The following is an 18,314-nucleotide window of genomic DNA, read 5'->3' on the forward strand; positions in this document are numbered from 1 at the left end:
ATTCCACAGTCAGTGAGGGCCCCTGGTGATCCCAGATTCCACAGTCAGTGACGGCCCCTGGTGATCCCAGATTCCACAGTCAGTGAGGCCCCTGGTGATCCCAGATTCCACACAGTCAGTGAGGGCCCCTGGTGATCCCAGATTCCACAGTCAGTGAGAGGCCCCTGGTGATCCCAGATTCCACAGTCAGTGAGGGCCCCTGGTGATCCCAGATTCCACACAGTCAGTGAGGGCCCCTGGTGATCCCAGATTCCACAGTCAGTGAGGGCCCCTGGTGATCCCAGATTCCACAGTCAGTGAGGCCCCTGGTGATCCCAGATTCCACAGTCAGTGAGGGCCCCTGGTGATCCCAGATTCCACAGTCAGTGAGAGGCCCCTGGTGATCCCAGATTCCACAGTCAGTGAGGGCCCCTGGTGATCCCAGATTCCACAGTCAGTGAGAGGCCCCTGGTGATCCCAGATTCCACAGTCAGTGAGGCCCCTGGTGATCCCAGATTCCACAGTCAGTGAGGGCCCCTGGTGATCCCAGATTCCACAGTCAGTGACGGCCCCTGGTGATCCCAGATTCCACAGTCAGTGAGGGCCCCTGGTGATCCCAGATTCCACAGTCAGTGAGGCCCCTGGTGATCCCAGATTCCACACAGTCAGTGAGGGCCCCTGGTGATCCCAGATTCCACAGTCAGTGACGGCCCCTGGTGATCCCAGATTCCACAGTCAGTGAGGGCCCCTGGTGATCCCAGATTCCACAGTCAGTGAGGGCCCCTGGTGATCCCAGATTCCACAGTCAGTGACGGCCCCTGGTGATCCCAGATTCCACAGTCAGTGAGGCCCCTGGTGATCCCAGATTCCACAGTCAGTGAGGGCCCCTGGTGATCCCAGATTCCACAGTCAGTGACGGCCCCTGGTGATCCCAGATTCCACAGTCAGTGAGGGCCCCTGGTGATCCCAGATTCCACAGTCAGTGAGGCCCCTGGTGATCCCAGATTCCACACAGTCAGTGAGGGCCCCTGGTGATCCCAGATTCCACAGTCAGTGACGGCCCCTGGTGATCCCAGATTCCACAGTCAGTGAGGGCCCCTGGTGATCCCAGATTCCACAGTCAGTGAGGGCCCCTGGTGATCCCAGATTCCACAGTCAGTGAGAGGCCCCTGGTGATCCCAGATTCCACAGTCAGTGAGGCCCCTGGTGATCCCAGATTCCACAGCCAGTGAGGCCCCTGGTGATCCCAGATTCCACAGCCAGTGAGGCCCCTGGTGATCCCAGATTCCACAGTCAGTGAGAGGCCCCTGGTGATCCCAGATTCCACAGTCAGTGAGAGGCCCCTGGTGATCCCAGATTCCACAGTCAGTGAGAGGCCCCTGGTGATCCCAGATTCCACAGCCAGTGAGGCCCCTGGTGATCCCAGATTCCACAGTCAGTGAGAGGCCCCTGGTGATCCCAGATTCCACAGTCAGTGAGAGGCCCCTGGTGATCCCAGATTCCACAGTCAGTGAGAGGCCCCTGGTGATCCCAGATTCCACAGTCAGTGAGAGGCCCCTGGTGATCCCAGATTCCACAGTCAGTGAGAGGCCCCTGGTGATCCCAGATTCCACAGTCAGTGAGAGGCCCCTGGTGATCCCAGATTCCACACAGTCAGTGAGAGGCCCCTGGTGATCCCAGATTCCACACAGTCAGTGTTTCCTTCTCTTCCTGTTGGGAAGTGACTGTCCACAGTGGGATGATTGAAATCAGGGTGTCCCCATTGGCCAATCACAGGCCCAGCCCCACCTTCCATCTCTCCGTTGACCGAGTTTGGTTTGGATAGTGTCTCCCGATTTACTCCGTGAGTCGTTGTGTCCGGTATTGCCCGGTACTGCACGGTGCTGCCCGGTACTGTCCGGTATTGCCCGGTACTGCCCGATAATTCCCAGTGCTGCCCGGTACTGCACGGTGCTGTCCGGTACTGCCTGGTACTGCCCGATAATTCCCAGTGCTGTCCGGTACTGCCCGGTACTGCCCGATAATTCCCAGTGCTGCCCGGTACTGCCCGGTATTGCCCGGTACTTCCCGGTATTGCCCGGTACTTCCCGGTATTGCCCGGTATTGCCCGGTACTTCCCGGTATTGCCCGGTACTTCCCAGTGCTGCCTGGTATTGCCCGGTATTGCCCGGTACTTCCCGGTATTGCCCGGTACTTCCCAGTGCTGCCTGGTATTGCCCGGTATTGCCCGGTACTTCCCGGTATTGCCCGGTATTGCCCGGTACTTCCCGGTATTGCCCGGTATTGCCCGGTACTTCCCGGTATTGCCTGGTACTGCCCGGTATTGCCCGGTACTGCCCGGTACTGCCCGGTATTGCCCGGTACTGCCCGGTACTGCTCGGTATTGCCCGGTATTGCCCGGTACTGTCCGGTACTGCTCGGTATTGCCCGGTATTGCCCGGTACTGTCCGGTACTGCCCGGTATTGCCCGGTACTGCCCGGTACTGCTCGGTATTGCCCGGTATTGCCCGGTACTGTCCGGTACTGCTCGGTATTGCCCGGTATTGCCCGGTACTGTCCGGTACTGCCCGGTATTGCCCGGTATTGCCCGGTATTGCCCGGTACTGTCCGGTACTGCCCGGTATTGCCCGGTACTGTCCGGTATTGCCCGGTATTGCCCAGTAGTGCCCGGTACTTCCCGGTATTGCCTGGTATTGCCCGGTACTGTCCGGTACTTCCCGGTATTGCCCGGTATTGCCCGGTATTGCCCGGTATTGCCTGGTATTGCCCGGTAGTGCCCAGTGCAGCCCTGGCCTCCAACATGGGGGCCAGCAGGAAAATAGCTGGCAACACAAATGGAGCTTGTGGGGTGTTTTGAGGTGTGACCGGGTCCAGTGGAAGAGCTTGACTTTGCTCTTTGATCAATCAGAATTTCGTTCTCCACATCACAGTCACTGAAAACACAAAAACCATTTGCAAAGGGACGTTGACTATCACTGTGACTCCAGTCAATCACCGGCCTCCGATCTTTACGTGAGTACAGGATCATAATCCCACTTCACTGTGTCTCTCACACTCATCATTTCACCTGAACCGAAACACTTGTTTCTTTATACTGAAAATGCAGTAATCCGTTCCGGAACTCTCCAGTTTGCAACAGTGCAAGTGAGGCGGGGGGGAGTGAAGCTGGACTGTGTGGTGTGTTGCGGATTTTTTGAGTCTTCCAGAGTTGGTATATTCACTTACCAACCCCCAGTGGAGCTGCCAGCTTTGTTCTGAAGGGGGGATGAACGGATGTGGCTGTACATGGGGTCAGCAGACTATGATCAACCTAAAGCCCTTTCAGTGGGCATCGCTGAACTGCCACACCAGGTGCCCATGCACACTGCAGCGTGTGCTGTGTACACTCCTCTGTGGTCATGTGCACTCTGCTATATTTGGGGCACTGCTCTGTATTAGTGTGTCCCTCCGTCCCTGTGTACCCGTCTGAACAATGTCATCGACTGTCTAGGTTTGCACTTGAATGGTTGCTAGTGTTGCCAACTCTGGTTGGCCGTGTTCCTGGAGGTTTCATCACATGACCTCCAACCTCCCGCCATTGGTCGTCCGACACGTCAATCATCGCGATGCCCCGCCTTCCCACTCCGATTGGAAAACAAAGAGACTCTTCGCCACCTGATTGGATGATTCTTGACTGTCAGTCAAACAGACTTTTCTCCCATCTCCAATATTTTTATAACTGGTAAACAAAAGTGTTCAAAGAAAATTTTAAAAACAACTTTTTAACGCCCCTATGATGTTCCTCCCGGGTTTGCTTGCAGCAGTGTCATGAAGATTAATCTTCAATTCCTGGAGACTCCAGGGACAATCCTGGAGAGTTGGCAACCCTAGGGAGCGGGAAGCAGAATTCCCAGGGAGAGTCGGCACCTTCAGGAGAGGAGGGGAGTAAAGTGGAGATGTAACAGACGGGACAAAATGCCAGTGATGGTTCCCCTGACGTTAATGAAATCCTTCGCTGTGAATCACCAACTCCTCTCCACTGCCCAAACACCCATCAGGGAGGGGCTCGGCTGCTCTGGCTAACATCTCGTTGCCACGGCGACCGATGCACGCTCCCTTCCTCCCTCTCTCTCTCTCATGCGGCCGTTCCCCATTGTAACCATGTCACTGATAAAGGCTGATTAATGACAACCTCAGAACTGAGCTGACTTTCTTTGACCTCAGACGTAGATGAAGGGGAGAGGGCTGGGCCTGGTAATGAGAGTGGGCCCTCGGAAACGAACAAATCAAGGTGGATGCAGCAGCACAGAGTGATCCGATGATTGAATCCATCGCCTGTAACGGGTTCTTGGGTTTTTTTTCTCCCCGTTCCCCTCCTCCACCCAGTTCCCCGTCAGTGCTTTCTGGTGCTCAGTGTGATTGTACTGAAGCCCGCAGCCTCCTGCTACCTCACCCAAGAGGCCTTTCTGTGTGTTTGAGTATAGACGCGCAGAGTTATTTGACTCTGCGAGGCGGTGCGGTCGAGCCTGCTCCTGATCTCGCCTGCCATCCACACTTGGCTTTCGCTGTATGACATCTGGAGCAGGAAGGGTGACTGATTTCCTCCCTCCCCTGAAGCGCTCAGGCCTAATCTCAGTGTTCCTACTCCCACCCCGGCTGACATCTGTATTCTCGGGACTGGTCAAGAGCGATGGTGGGAGATTCCTGGTCTGTTTGGCTCAGGACCACACTGGGCTATAGGCGAGTGACTGTCGTGCGTAGCTGATATCACAGAGGGTGCAGATTAGATTGTCAGCACTAAACGCCTGTGACCGCAGGATTTTTGTCCTGGTAGTTCCCGTTGTCAGGGCTCCTCAGTGTACTGAGAGGGAGCCAGATATCAACAGGCCTGCAATTAATCAACATTATCACTGACGTCCTTACAATGGTGAACACACGCATGAAAGGGAGTGCGGGAATCAAGCAACCGTTGCAGCAAGATTCCTACAGCTCTGTTTTGCTTCAGTTTTAAGCTCTGTTGCCAGTTTGGAGCCAATGGGTAGTTGGCATGGCAACAGTCTTCTGTGGTGTCGTAGGGGATGATCTTAGGAGTAAAAGGGATGGTGAGACAGACAGAGGGGGGGAGAGACGAACAAAAAGGTTACTCTGAGGCAAATAAAGAGTTGGACATCAGGCACTCCCCTCCTCAACCCGGGTACAGCCCCCGAATCCCTCCTTCCCCATTTTTGTTTTGCATTGGTACACCCGGTCGGGTATCAGGCCGGTACGCCCGGTCGGGTGCCAGGCCGGTTCGACCGGTCGGGTGCCAGGCCGGTACGCCCGGTCGGGTGCCAGGCCGCTACGCCCAGTCGGGTGCCAGGCTATGTAAGAGTTCCACACACGCAGCCACCAGTTGTCTGAGTGCGGTGTGTTTAGTTGCTGCCCGAGGTGTAGTTTGGATCGGTGAAAGTCGGCCCACACTCAGCCTTATTATTACCGTGTTAGAGGGGAGTCGGAATGTAAAAGGGATGATTGTCGTGCTGCTCCAATCACAATATGGTGCTTGAACACCTAACTGAACACTGGTCATGTCTCCGATAGCCGTGAGGATGCCTAGTCCTTGGGTCATCTCCATGACAACTGCAGTCTATATTAGGAGACAGGACTGTAGTGTGCCTCAGCTCTGATAACTGAACTCTCCCCTGCAGGTCTGTTCCAAAGAGCATCAGCATCCCAGAGGAGCAAGGGCCTGAGTATTATGTGACGCAGGTCACTGCCACAGGAAGCAGAGTGCACTATCACCTGGAAACCTTCAATCCTTCCTTCCAGATCGGTGAGGGTGAGTTACCTGATCAACACACTGTGAGAGAGGGAGGGACAGGCAGTGGGAGATGGTGAGTGGGTGAGTGTAACGTGATCGGGAGGAACAGGTGACATTGGACCTATGTTCCCAAAGCTCTCCACCACTGGGGATTTTCCTCGCCTCATGTCTGGGTCTGTTGTGGACTGATTGAGAGAGATTTATTGCTATGATTAATCAACAACTCTGTTACCGTTGTATCGTCCCACTATCTGGATGATAGAAGAGAACCAGATGGACTTTGGTCATTTTTCATCCAGCAATTCCTATGTTGGTATCGTCTGATTTTAGGCATTTATTCCATTCATATTTTTCTGAGACTGACACTTAGAACTCTCCGCGATGCACCATTTTGCACAGACATGGGCAGTAACGGCTCTCTGATAGATCGGATCTAGACTGGGGGTAAATTACTGGTGAAGGACTCTTCCTCACACTCTTCTGGTTTAAAACCTGGGGCAGTGATCAGGGCCAAAGAGCCTCTGCCCGTATCTCCAGGGAGAAAATACAAACACTTTGGGGAAAGAGGTGAGCGCTCGTCCTTCACCTCAGGGACTTGGGTTCAAATCCAGCCCAGACTGATGGGGTGAACATCTCCTCTGACCACTGCTGTACAGTCCAATGAGAGATCAGTCAGAATGGCCTCAGCCCATTTCCCAATGGATATGGAGGGCAGAACAAAACTGCCCAGAATTCAAAACTAATTGGCCCAGGATGGCTGGTGGGGGAAATGGAGCAATAGGTGACCTTCTTCTGAGGATAGAACTAAGGCACATTGTTGGGACAGTGTAGAGGGAGCTTTACTCTGTATCTAACCCATACTGTACCTGGGAGTGTTGGATGGGACAGTGTAGAGGGAGCTTTACTCTGTATCTAACCCATACTGTACCTGGGAGTGTTGGATGGGACAGTGTAGAGGGAGCTTTACTCTGTATCTAACCCATACTGTACCTGCCCTGGGAGTGTTTGATGGGACAGTGTAGAGGGAGCTTTACTCTGTATCTAACCCATGCTGTACCTGCCCTGATAGCAGGTGCCTGTTTGCTGGAGATTGTGGGCAGGTACATTTTCCCTTCAGGGGGGATTTTTCTGTCCCCCCCAACACCTCCCCCTACCCTCCCAGCTGATATACGAGCCTCGCGTTTTTTGAGAATATCTAAATTTTATGGAATGAGGAAGCTCATGGTTTCTGAATACACAGAAAACCCCGTGAGAGAGATTTGTATCCTAGAATCATAGAATCATAGAATCATAGAAGTTACAACATGGAAACAGGCCCTTCGGCCCAACATGTCCATGTCGCCCAGTTTATACCACTAAGCTAGTCCCAATTGCCTGCACTTGGCCCATATCCCTCGATACCCATCTTCCCCATGTAACTGTCCAAATGCTTTTTAAAAGACAAAATTGTACCCGCCTCTACTACTGCCTCTGGCAGCTCGTTCCAGACACTCACCACCCTTTGAGTGAAAAAATTGCCCCTCTGGATCCTTTTGTATCTCTCCCCTCTCACCTTAAATCTGTGCCCCCTCGTTATAGACTCCCCTACCTTTGGGAAAAGATTTTGACTATCGACCTTATCTATGCCCCTCATTATTTTATAGACTTCTATAAGATCACCCCTTAACCTCCTACTCTCCAGGGAATAAAGTCCCAGTCTGTCTAACCTCTCCCTGTAAGTCAAACCATCAAGTCCCGGTAGCATCCTAGTAAATCTTTTCTGCACTCTTTCTAGTTTAATAATATCCTTTCTATAATAGGGTGACCAGAACTGTACACAGTACTCCAAGTGTGGCCTCACCAATGCCCTGTACAACTTCAACAAGACATCCCAACTCCTGCATTCAATGTTCTGACCAATGAAACCAAGCATGCTGAATGCCTTCTTCACCACCCTATCCACCTGTGACTCCACTTTCAAGGAGCTATGAATCTGTACTCCTAGATCTCTTTGTTCTATAACTCTCCCCAACGCCCTACCATTAACGGAGTAGGTCCTGGCCCGATTCGATCTACCAAAATGCATCACCTCACATTTATCTAAATTAAACTCCATCTGCCATTCATCGGCCCACTGGCCCAATTTATCAAGATCCCGTTGCAATCCTAGATAACCTTCTTCACTGTCCACAATGCCACCAATCTTGGTGTCATCTGCAAACTTACTAACCATGCCTCCTAAATTCTCATCCAAATCATTAATATAAATAACAAATAACAGCGGACCCAGCACCGATCCCTGAGGCACACCGCTGGACACAGGCATCCAGTTTGAAAAACAACCCTCGACAACCACCCTCTGTCTTCTGTCGTCAAGCCAATTTTGTATCCAATTGGCTACCTCACCTTGGATCCCATGAGATTTAACCTTATGTAACAACCTACCATGTGGTACCTTGTCAAATGCTTTGCTGAAGTCCATGTAGACCACGTCTACTGCACAGCCCTCATCTATCTTCTTGGTTACCCCTTCAAAAAACTCAATCAAATTCGTGAGACATGATTTTCCTCTCACAAAACCATGCTGACTGTTCCTAATTAGTACCTGCCTCTCCAAATGCCTGTAGATTCTGTCCCTCAGAATACCCTCTAACAACTTACCCACTACAGATGTCAGGCTCACTGGTCTGTAGTTCCCAGGCTTTTCCCTGCCGCCCTTCTTAAACAAAGGCACAACATTTGCTACCCTCCAATCTTCAGGCACCTCACCTGTAGCGGTGGATGATTCAAATATCTCTGCTAGGGGACCCGCAATTTCCTCCCTAACCTCCCATAACGTCCTGGGATACATTTCATCAGGTCCCGGAGATTTATCTACCTTGATGCGCGTTAAGACTTCCAGCACCTCCCTCTCTGTAATATGTACACTCCTCAAGACATCACTATTTATTTCCCCAAGTTCCCTAACATCCATGCCTTTCTCAACCGTAAATACCGATGTGAAATATTCATTCAGGATCTCACCCATCTCTTGTGGTTCCGCACATAGATGACCTTGTTGATCCTTAAGAGGCCCTACTCTCTCCCTTGTTACCCTTTTGCCCTTTATGTATTTGTAGAAGCTCTTTGGATTCACCTTTGCCTGATCTGCCAAAGCAATCTCATATCCCCTTTTTGCCCTCCTGATTTCTCTCTTAACTCTACTCCGGCAATCTCTATACTCTTCAAGGGATCCACTTGATCCCAGCTGCCTATGCATGTCATATGCCTCCTTCTTATTTTTGACTAGTGCCTCAATCTCCCGAGTCATCCAAGGTTCCCTACTTCTACCAGCCTTGCCCTTCACTTTATAAGGAATGTGCTTACACTGAACCCTGGTTAACACACTTTTGAAAGCCTCCCACTTACCAGACGTCCCTTTGCCTGCCAACAGACTCTCCCAATCAACTTCTGAAAGTTCCTGTCTAATACCATCAAAATTGGCCTTTCCCCAATTTAAAATTTTAACTTTTGGGCCAGACCTATCCTTCTCCATAGCTATCTTAAAACTAATGGAATTATGATCACTGGTCCCAAAGTGATCCCTCACTAACACTTCTGTCACCTGCCCTTCCTTATTTCCCAAGAGGAGGTCAAGTTTTGCCCCCTCTCTAGTCGGGCCATCCACATACTGAATGAGAAATTCCTCCTGAATACACTCAACAAATTTCTCTCCATCCAAGCCCCTAATGCTATGGCTGTCCCAGTCAATGTTGGGAAAGTTAAAGTCCCCTACTATTACCACCCTATTTTTCTTGCAGCTGTCTGTAATCTCCTTACATATTTGCTCCTCAATTTCCCGTTGACTATTTGGGGGTCTGTAGTACAATCCTATCAAAGTGATCTCTCCCTTCTTATTTTTCAGTTCTACCCATATGGACTCAGTGGGCGAACCCTCGGATATATCCCCTCTCACTACTGCCGTGATGTTCTCCCTAATCAAGAACGCAACTCCCCCTCCTCTCTTACCTCCTGCTCTATCTTTCCTATAGCATCTGTACCCTGGAACATTGAGCTGCCAGTCCTGCCCCTCCCTTAGCCATGTTTCAGTAATAGCTATAACATCCCAGTCCCATGTACCCATCCATGCCCTGAGTTCATCTGCCTTGCCCATCAGACTTCTTGCATTGAAATAAATGCAGTTTAATCTAGTCTTCCCTTGGTCTTTGCCCTGCTTTCTCAGACCATCTGTCCGGTCATGTTCTGTACACTCTCCCTTACTGCCTTTTGTTTCTGTCACCACTTCATTTCCCACTGACTTCCTGCATCGGTTCCCATCCCCCTGCCACATTAGTTTAAACCCTCCCCAACAGCACTAGCAAACACTCCCCCTAGGACATTGGTTCCAGTCCTGCCCAGATGCAGACCGTCCAATTTGTACTGGTCCCACCTCCCCCAGAACCGGTTCCAATGGCCCAGGAATTTGAATCCCTCCCTCTTGCACCATCTCTCAAGCCACGTATTCATCTTAGCTATCCTGTCATTCCTACTCTGACTAACCCGTGGCACTGGTAGCAATCCTGAGATTACTACCTTTGAGGTCCTACTCTTTAGTTTAACTCCTAACTCCCTAAATTCAGCTTGTAGGACCTCATCCTGTTTTTTACCTATATCGTTGGTGCCTATATGCACCACGACAACTGGCTGTTCACCCTCCCCCTCCAGAATGTCCTGCAGCCGCTCCGAGACATCCTTGACCCTTGCACCAGGGAGGCAACATACCATCCTGGAGTCTCGGTTGCGTCCGCAGAAACGCCTGTCTATTCCCCTTACAATCGAGTCCCCTATCACTATAGCTCTGCCACTCTTTTTCCTGCCCTCCTGTGCAGCAGAGCCAGCCACGGTGCCATGAACCTGGCCACTGCCACCTTCCCCTGGTGAGCCATCTCCGCCAACAGTATCCAAAACGGTATACCTGTTTTGGAGGGAGATGACCGCAGGGGACCCCTGCACTGCCTTCTACTCCTGATGAGCTGAGTCTTCCCAGCTCATCAAACTGTACCTGCTCACAATCACACCATCACTAGTGAGGACTGTACCCTGCTCACAATCACACCGTCACTAGTGAGGGCTGTACCCTGCTCACAGTCACACCATCACTAGTGAGGGCTGTACCCTGCTCACAGTCACACCATCACTAGTGAGGGCTGTACCCTGCTCACAATCACACCGTCACTAGTGAGGGCTGTACCCTGCTCACAATCACACCATCACTAGTGAGGGCTGTACTCTGCTCACAGTCACACCGTCACTAGTGAGGGCTATACCCTGCTCACAGTCACACCATCACTAGTGAGGGCTGTACCCTGCTCACAATCACACCATCACTAGTGAGGGCTGTACCCTGCTCACAATCACACCGTCACTAGTGAGGGCTGTACCCTGCTCACAATCACACCATCACTAGTGAGGGCTGTACTCTGCTCACAGTCACACCGTCACTAGTGAGGGCTGTACCCTGCTCACAGTCACACCATCACTAGTGAGGGCTGTACCCTGCTCACAATCACACCATCACTAGTGAGGGCTGTACCCTGCTCACAGTCACACCATCACTAGTGAGGGCTGTACCCTGCTCACAGTCACACCATCACTAGTGAGGGCTGTACCCTGCTCACAGTCACACCATCACTAGTGAGGGCTGTACCCTGCTCACAATCACACCATCACTAGTGAGGGCTGTACCCTGCTCACAATCACACCGTCACTAGTGAGGGCTGTACCCTGCTCACAATCACACCATCACTAGTGAGGGCTGTACTCTGCTCACAGTCACACCGTCACTAGTGAGGGCTGTACCCTGCTCACAGTCACACCATCACTAGTGAGGGCTGTACCCTGCTCACAATCACACCATCACTAGTGAGGGCTGTACCCTGCTCACAGTCACACCATCACTAGTGAGGGCTGTACCCTGCTCACAGTCACACCATCACTAGTGAGGGCTGTACCCTGCTCACAGTCACACCATCACTAGTGAGGGCTGTACTCTGCTCACAGTCACACCGTCACTAGTGAGGGCTGTACCCTGCTCACAGTCACACCATCACTAGTGAGGGCTGTACCCTGCTCACAATCACACCATCACTAGTGAGGGCTGTACCCTGCTCACAATCACACCATCACTAGTGAGGGCTGTACTCTGCTCACAGTCACACCGTCACTAGTGAGGGCTGTACCCTGCTCACAGTCACACCATCACTAGTGAGGGCTGTACCCTGCTCACAATCACACCATCACTAGTGAGGGCTGTACCCTGCTCACAATCACACCGTCACTAGTGAGGGCTGTACCCTGCTCACAATCACACCATCACTAGTGAGGGCTGTACTCTGCTCACAGTCACACCGTCACTAGTGAGGGCTGTACCCTGCTCACAGTCACACCATCACTAGCGAGGGCTGTACCCTGCTCACAATCACACCATCACTAGTGAGGGCTGTACCCTGCTCACAGTCACACCATCACTAGTGAGGGCTGTACCCTGCTCACAGTCACACCATCACTAGTGAGGGCTGTACCCTGCTCACAATCACACCATCACTAGTGAGGGCTGTACTCTGCTCACAGTCACACCGTCACTAGTGAGGGCTGTACCCTGCTCACAGTCACACCATCACTAGTGAGGGCTGTACCCTGCTCACAATCACACCATCACTAGTGAGGGCTGTACTCTGCTCACAGTCACACCGTCACTAGTGAGGGCTGTACCCTGCTCACAGTCACACCATCACTAGTGAGGGCTGTACCCTGCTCACAGTCACACCATCACTAGTGAGGGCTGTACCCTGCTCACAATCACACCGTCACTAGTGAGGGCTGTACTCTGCTCACAATCACACCGTCACTAGTGAGGGCTGTACTCTGCTCACAGTCACACCGTCACTAGTGAGGGCTGTACCCTGCTCACAGTCACACCATCACTCGTGAGGGCTGTACCCTGCTCACAATCACACCATCACTAGTGAGGGCTGTACCCTGCTCACAGTCACACCGTCACTAGTGAGGGCTGTACCCTGCTCACAATCACACCGTCACTAGTGAGGGCTGTACCCTGCTCACAATCACACCATCACTAGTGAGGGCTGTACTCTGCTCACAGTCACACCGTCACTAGTGAGGGCTGTACCCTGCTCACAGTCACACCATCACTAGTGAGGGCTGTACCCTGCTCACAGTCACACCATCACTAGTGAGGGCTGTACCCTGCTCACCATCACACTGTCACTAGTGAGGGCTGTACCCTGCTCACAATCACACCATCACTAGTGAGGGCTGTGCCCTGCTCACAATCACACTGTCACTAGTGAGGGCTGTACCCTGCTCACAATCACACCATCACTAGTGAGGGCTGTACCCTGCTCACAGTCACACCATCACTAGTGAGGGCTGTACCCTGCTCACAGTCACACCATCACTAGTGAGGGCTGTACCCTGTTCACAGTCACACCATCACTAGTGAGGGCTGTACCCTGCTCACAGTCACACTGTCACTAGTGAGGGCTGTACCCTGCTCACAGTCACACCATCACTAGTGAGGGCTGTACCCTGCTCACAGTCACACCATCACTAGTGAGGGCTGTACCCTGCTCACAGTCACACCATCACTAGTGAGGGCTGTACCCTGCTCACAATCACACTGTCACTAGTGAGGGCTGTGATGGCTCTGTGCTAATCACCGTGGGCTGTTCAGCTGCAGAGACCAGGAAAGTTCCGGGTTTGATCCCCGATCTGTGCTTGGACTTGTCTGGTGACGGAGGGTGTTACTATGATCGGTATCGGTGACCCCTGGGCCTAGAGGGGGTTAAACCAGCAGGAGTTGCTGCTCTGGTTCACGGTCCAGTGTGACTCCTGCAGTAGGATGTGTGTGTGTGGACGTCAGGAGGGAACGGGGGGGGAAGGTTTGGCTGTGATCAAATAGCTGACAGTCATTGAAGGATGGCCGTGTGCGTGAGGCACTGGAGAGGACGCTGGTCCCCCTGAAACCAAACTCTAGGAAGGGCCCGTACCTCTGGGGGGGGGGCGGGGAGTGGGGGAATTGGGGTGGGAGGAATGTTTGTTTGTGATATGGCCATTCGTCATAATGCAATATTTACAGTAGAATTTGGGCATGGAAAATATCTCTGCATGTCTGTCAGTTTGGCTCCTGCTGTAGATTGTCAGCTGTGGCTCAGTGGGTCGCACTCTTGCCTCTGAGTCAGAAGGTCGTAGGTTCAAGTCCCACTCCAGAGACTTGAGCATAAAATCCAGGCTGACGTTCCAGTGCAGTACTGAGGGAGTGCTGCACTGTTTGAGAGTGCCGTCAATTGGAGGAGACATTAAACCAAGGCCCTGTCTACCCTCTCAGGTGGATGTAAAAAAATGTGTGGTACGATTTCAAAGAAGAGCAGGACAGTTCTCCCTGGTGTCCTGGCCAATATTTATCACTCTGCCAACACCGAGAACAGATTATCCAGTCATTGTCACGTTACTGTTTGTGGGATCTTGCTGTGCGCAAATTGACTGTCACGTTTCCTACATTACAACAGTGATTACACTTCATAAGTACTTCATTGGCTGTAAAACACGTTGGGATGTTCTGGGGTTGTGATTGGTGATATATAAATGCAAGTTCTTTCTTTTTGGGCTCAGCTTATTTTATAAAGTTCAAACATATTTGGGTAGAGTTCCTGCTTTGGGCAATTTTACACAAATAGCACCTGAGAATTCTGCCGGTTAGGTTACAGTTCGAGTTTCACTAAAATCTTCCACGAGTCAGCGTAATCTGGCAGCTTCACAGAGCCCAATCGGTTATTTAATGATTTTGCAATAAAAATTATTCATCGATATATTTAAGATTATTTAAGAATGGTAAACTGGAGCCGGCCAGGTGACAGATCACAGACACTGATAAAAGCAGTGTAATCGAGTGTAAACTCTGCCCCAGTGTGTGCACTCACCGTTCCTCATCACTGAACAAGGAGTTCTGGCAAAGATTCACAATTAATTTCCTTTAAATTGTTGCTGTGACTAATTTGAGTGTGGTGTGTGGTGTGTGCTGATGTAAAGGTGATTCACTGACTGCAGTGGGTGGATCAATACACTTTGAGTGTTCTCTTTAAATCAATTTCTAAATAAAAATAATCCAGTAATTAGGATGTGATTTAATGTTGCTGCTTCCATCAAATATTAACACGAAACACGTCCCAGTGAATTATCAAAATGGTTTTTTTTGGTTCTTGCTGTCCCCAGTACGGTCCAGCAGGTGGCGCCAATGGACAGGGTAAGAATTAATTTGTTTACGGCACAGCAGCAGCACCTGGTGGTGAGAGGGCGGGATTACAGTTACAGAACCGCCCGATCGCAGGATCAGTGCTTCACTCGAACTGGGCAAGTCTGCCTCTGTCCAAGTGACAGATCTTCACTCTCAGTAATTTCAGTCGCTGAGATCACACCGTCATTGTTCAACCAGAATTTATATGTTTAGTGTTCAGAGAAAGGGTGGATGCTCCTCATCGTGCCTGTGTCAGCTCTTTGAATGATCGATCCAATTAGACCCACTCCCCTGCTCTTTCCCCTGTAGCCCTGCAAATTTTTCCGATTCAAATATTTATCCAATTCCCTTTTTAAAGTTATTGTTGCATCTGCTTCCACCGCCCTTTTAGGCAGTGAATTCCAGATCACAACTCACTGTATAAAACATTTCTCATCATGACTGGTCAGTCTTGTAATATATCGATCAGTATATCTGCTGTAATACTGCGATGGATGGACTTTGTGATGTTTAAGCTGCACCAGAACTCTGAGCAATGACACTGCTGATCACAAGGATAAGAACAGACGGAGCAGGGAGCTATTAATTCCTCGAGTGGATCCTGCCATAGAGACCCATCAAACCCTGATTACAGCATCTAACACTCCTGTGTATATTATACAGACCTGTATGTTACATAGTATAACATGCCTGTGTATATTATATAACACCTATATGTTTTTTTTATTTGTTCATGGGATGTGGGTATCGCTGGCGAGGCCGGCATTTATTGCCCATCCCTAATTGCCCTTGAAAAGGTGGTGGTGAGCCGCCTTCTTGAACCGCTGCAGTCCATGTGGTGACGGTTCTCCCACAGTGCTGTTAGGAAGGGAGTTCCAGGATTTTGACCCAGCGACGATGAAGGAACGGTGATATATTTCCAAGTCGGGATGGTGTGCGACTTGGAGGGGAACGTGCAGGTGGTGTTGTTCCCATGTGCCTGCTGCCCTTGTCGTTCTAGGTGGTAGAGGTCGTGGGTTTGGGAGGTGCTGTCGAAGAAGCCTTGGCGAGTTACTGCAGTGCATCTTGTGGATGGTACACACTGCAGCCACTGTGCGCCGGTGGTGAAGGGAGTGAATGTTTAGGGTGGTGGATGAGGTGCCAATCAAACGGGCTGCTTTGTCCTGGATGGTGTCGAGCTTCTTGAGTGTTGTTGGAGCTGCACTCATCCAAGCAAGTGGAGAGTATTCCATCACACTCCTGATGTGCCTTGTAGATGGTGGAAAGGCTCTGGGGAGTCAGGAGGTGAGTCACTCGCCGCAGAATACCCAGCCTCTGACCTGCTCTTGTAGCCACAGTATTTATGTGGCTGGTCCAGTTAAGTTTCTGGTCAATGGTGACTCCCAGGATGTTGATGGTGGGGGATTCAGCGATGGTAATGCCGTTGAATGTCAAGGGGAGGTGGTTAGACTCTCTCTTGTTGGAGATGGTCATTGCCTGGCACTTGTCTGGCGTGAATGTTACTTGCCACTTATCAGCCCAAGCCTGGATGTTGTCCAGGTCTTGCTGCATGTGGACAAGGACTGCTTCATTATCTGAGGGATTGCGAATGGAACTGAACACCTGTATGTTACAGAGTATAACATGAGAACATAAGAAATAGGAGCAGGAATAGGCCATATGGCCCCTCGAGCCTGCTCCGCCATTCAATAAGATCATGGCTGATCTTCGACCTCAACTCCACTTTCCCGCCTGATCCCCATAACCCTTGATTCCCTTAGTGTCCAACATGCCTGTATAGATTATATAACATCTGTATGCTACAGACTATAAAACACCTATGTATGTTATGTAGACCTGTATGTTACAGAGTATAACATGCCTGTGTATATTATGTATTACCTGTATGTGGTGTTCCCCAGGGGTCAGTATTAGGACCACTGCTCTTTTTGATATATATTAATGACCTTGTGTATAGAGGGAATAATTTCAAAGTTTGCAGATGACACGAAACTCGGAAATGTAGTGAACAAAGTGGAGGATAGTAATAGGCTTCAGGAGCACAAAGACGACTGGTAAAATGGGCAGACACGTGGCAGATGAAATTTAATGCAGAGAAGTGCGAAGTGATACATTTTGGTTGGAAGAATGAGGAGAGGCAATATAAACTAAATGGTAATATTTTAAAGTGGGTACAGGAACAGAGAGACCTGGGGGCGTGTGTACACAGATCTTTGAAGGTGGCATAAAAAAACATATGGGATCCTGGGCTTTATTAATAGAGGCTTGGAGTATAAAAGCAAGCAAGTGATGTTAAACCTTTATAAAACACTAGTTAGGCCTCAGCTGGAGTATTGTGTTCAATTCTGGGCACCACACTTTAGGAAGGATGTCAAGACCTTAGAGAAAGTACAGAAGAGATTTACTAGAATGGTTCCAGGGATGAGGGACTTCAGTTACGTGGAGAGACTGGAGAAGCTGGGATTGTTCTCCTTAGAGCAGAGAAGGTTAAGGGGAGATTTGATGGAGGTATTCAAAATCATGAACAGTTTTGAAAGACTAAATAAGGAGAAACTGTTTCCAGTGGCAGAAGGGTCGGTAACCAGAGGACACAGATTTAAGGTGATCGGCAAAAGAACCAGGGGTGAGATGAGGAAACATTTTTTTACTCAGCGTGTTGTTATGATCTGGAATGCACTGCCTGAAAGGACGGTGGAAGCAGATTCAGTAGTAACTTTCAAAAGGGAATTGGATAAATACTTGAAGGGAAAAAATTTACAGGGCTATGGGGAAAGAGTGGGGGAGTGGGACTAATTGGATAGCTCATTCAAAGAGCTAGCACAGGCATGATGGGCCGAATGGCCTCCTCCTGTGCTGTACCTACTGTGATCTGGGAGTGTGGGACAGTGTAGAGGGAGTTTTACTCTGTATCTAACCCGTGCTGTACCTGCCCTGGGAGTGTTTGATGGGACAGTGCAGAGGGAGCTTTACTCTGTATCTAACCCATGCTGTACCTGCCCTGGGAGTGTTTGATGGGACAGTGTAGAGGGAGTTTTACTCTGTATCTAACCCATGCTGTACCTGCCCTGGGAGTGTTTGATGGGACAGTGTAGAGGGAGCTTTACTCTGTATCTAGCCCATGCTGTACCTGCCCTGGGAGTGTTTGATGGGACAGTGTAGAGGGAGTTTTACTCTGTATCTAACCCATGCTGTACCTGCCCTGGGAGTGTTTGATGGGACAGTGTAGAGGGAGCTTTACTCTGTATCTAGCCCATGCTGTACCTGCCCTGGGAGTGTTTGATGGGA

General features: G+C 50.6%; 1 protein-coding gene across 1 annotated transcript in view; it reads left to right on the top strand.

The window, feature by feature from the left end:
• Window positions 1-18,314, top strand: part of LOC137333938 (cadherin-related family member 4-like) — a 223,632-nt gene that overhangs the window by 54,255 nt on the left and 151,063 nt on the right. The window contains exons 8-9 of the mRNA XM_067998290.1: window positions 2,888-2,991; window positions 5,646-5,776. Of these exons, the coding sequence (XP_067854391.1) occupies window positions 2,888-2,991; window positions 5,646-5,776 (235 nt within the window). The remainder of the gene's footprint in view (window positions 1-2,887; window positions 2,992-5,645; window positions 5,777-18,314) is intronic.

Source organism: Heptranchias perlo, chromosome 17 (assembly GCF_035084215.1).
Source record: "Heptranchias perlo isolate sHepPer1 chromosome 17, sHepPer1.hap1, whole genome shotgun sequence".
Taxonomy (NCBI): Eukaryota; Metazoa; Chordata; class Chondrichthyes; order Hexanchiformes; family Hexanchidae; genus Heptranchias; species Heptranchias perlo.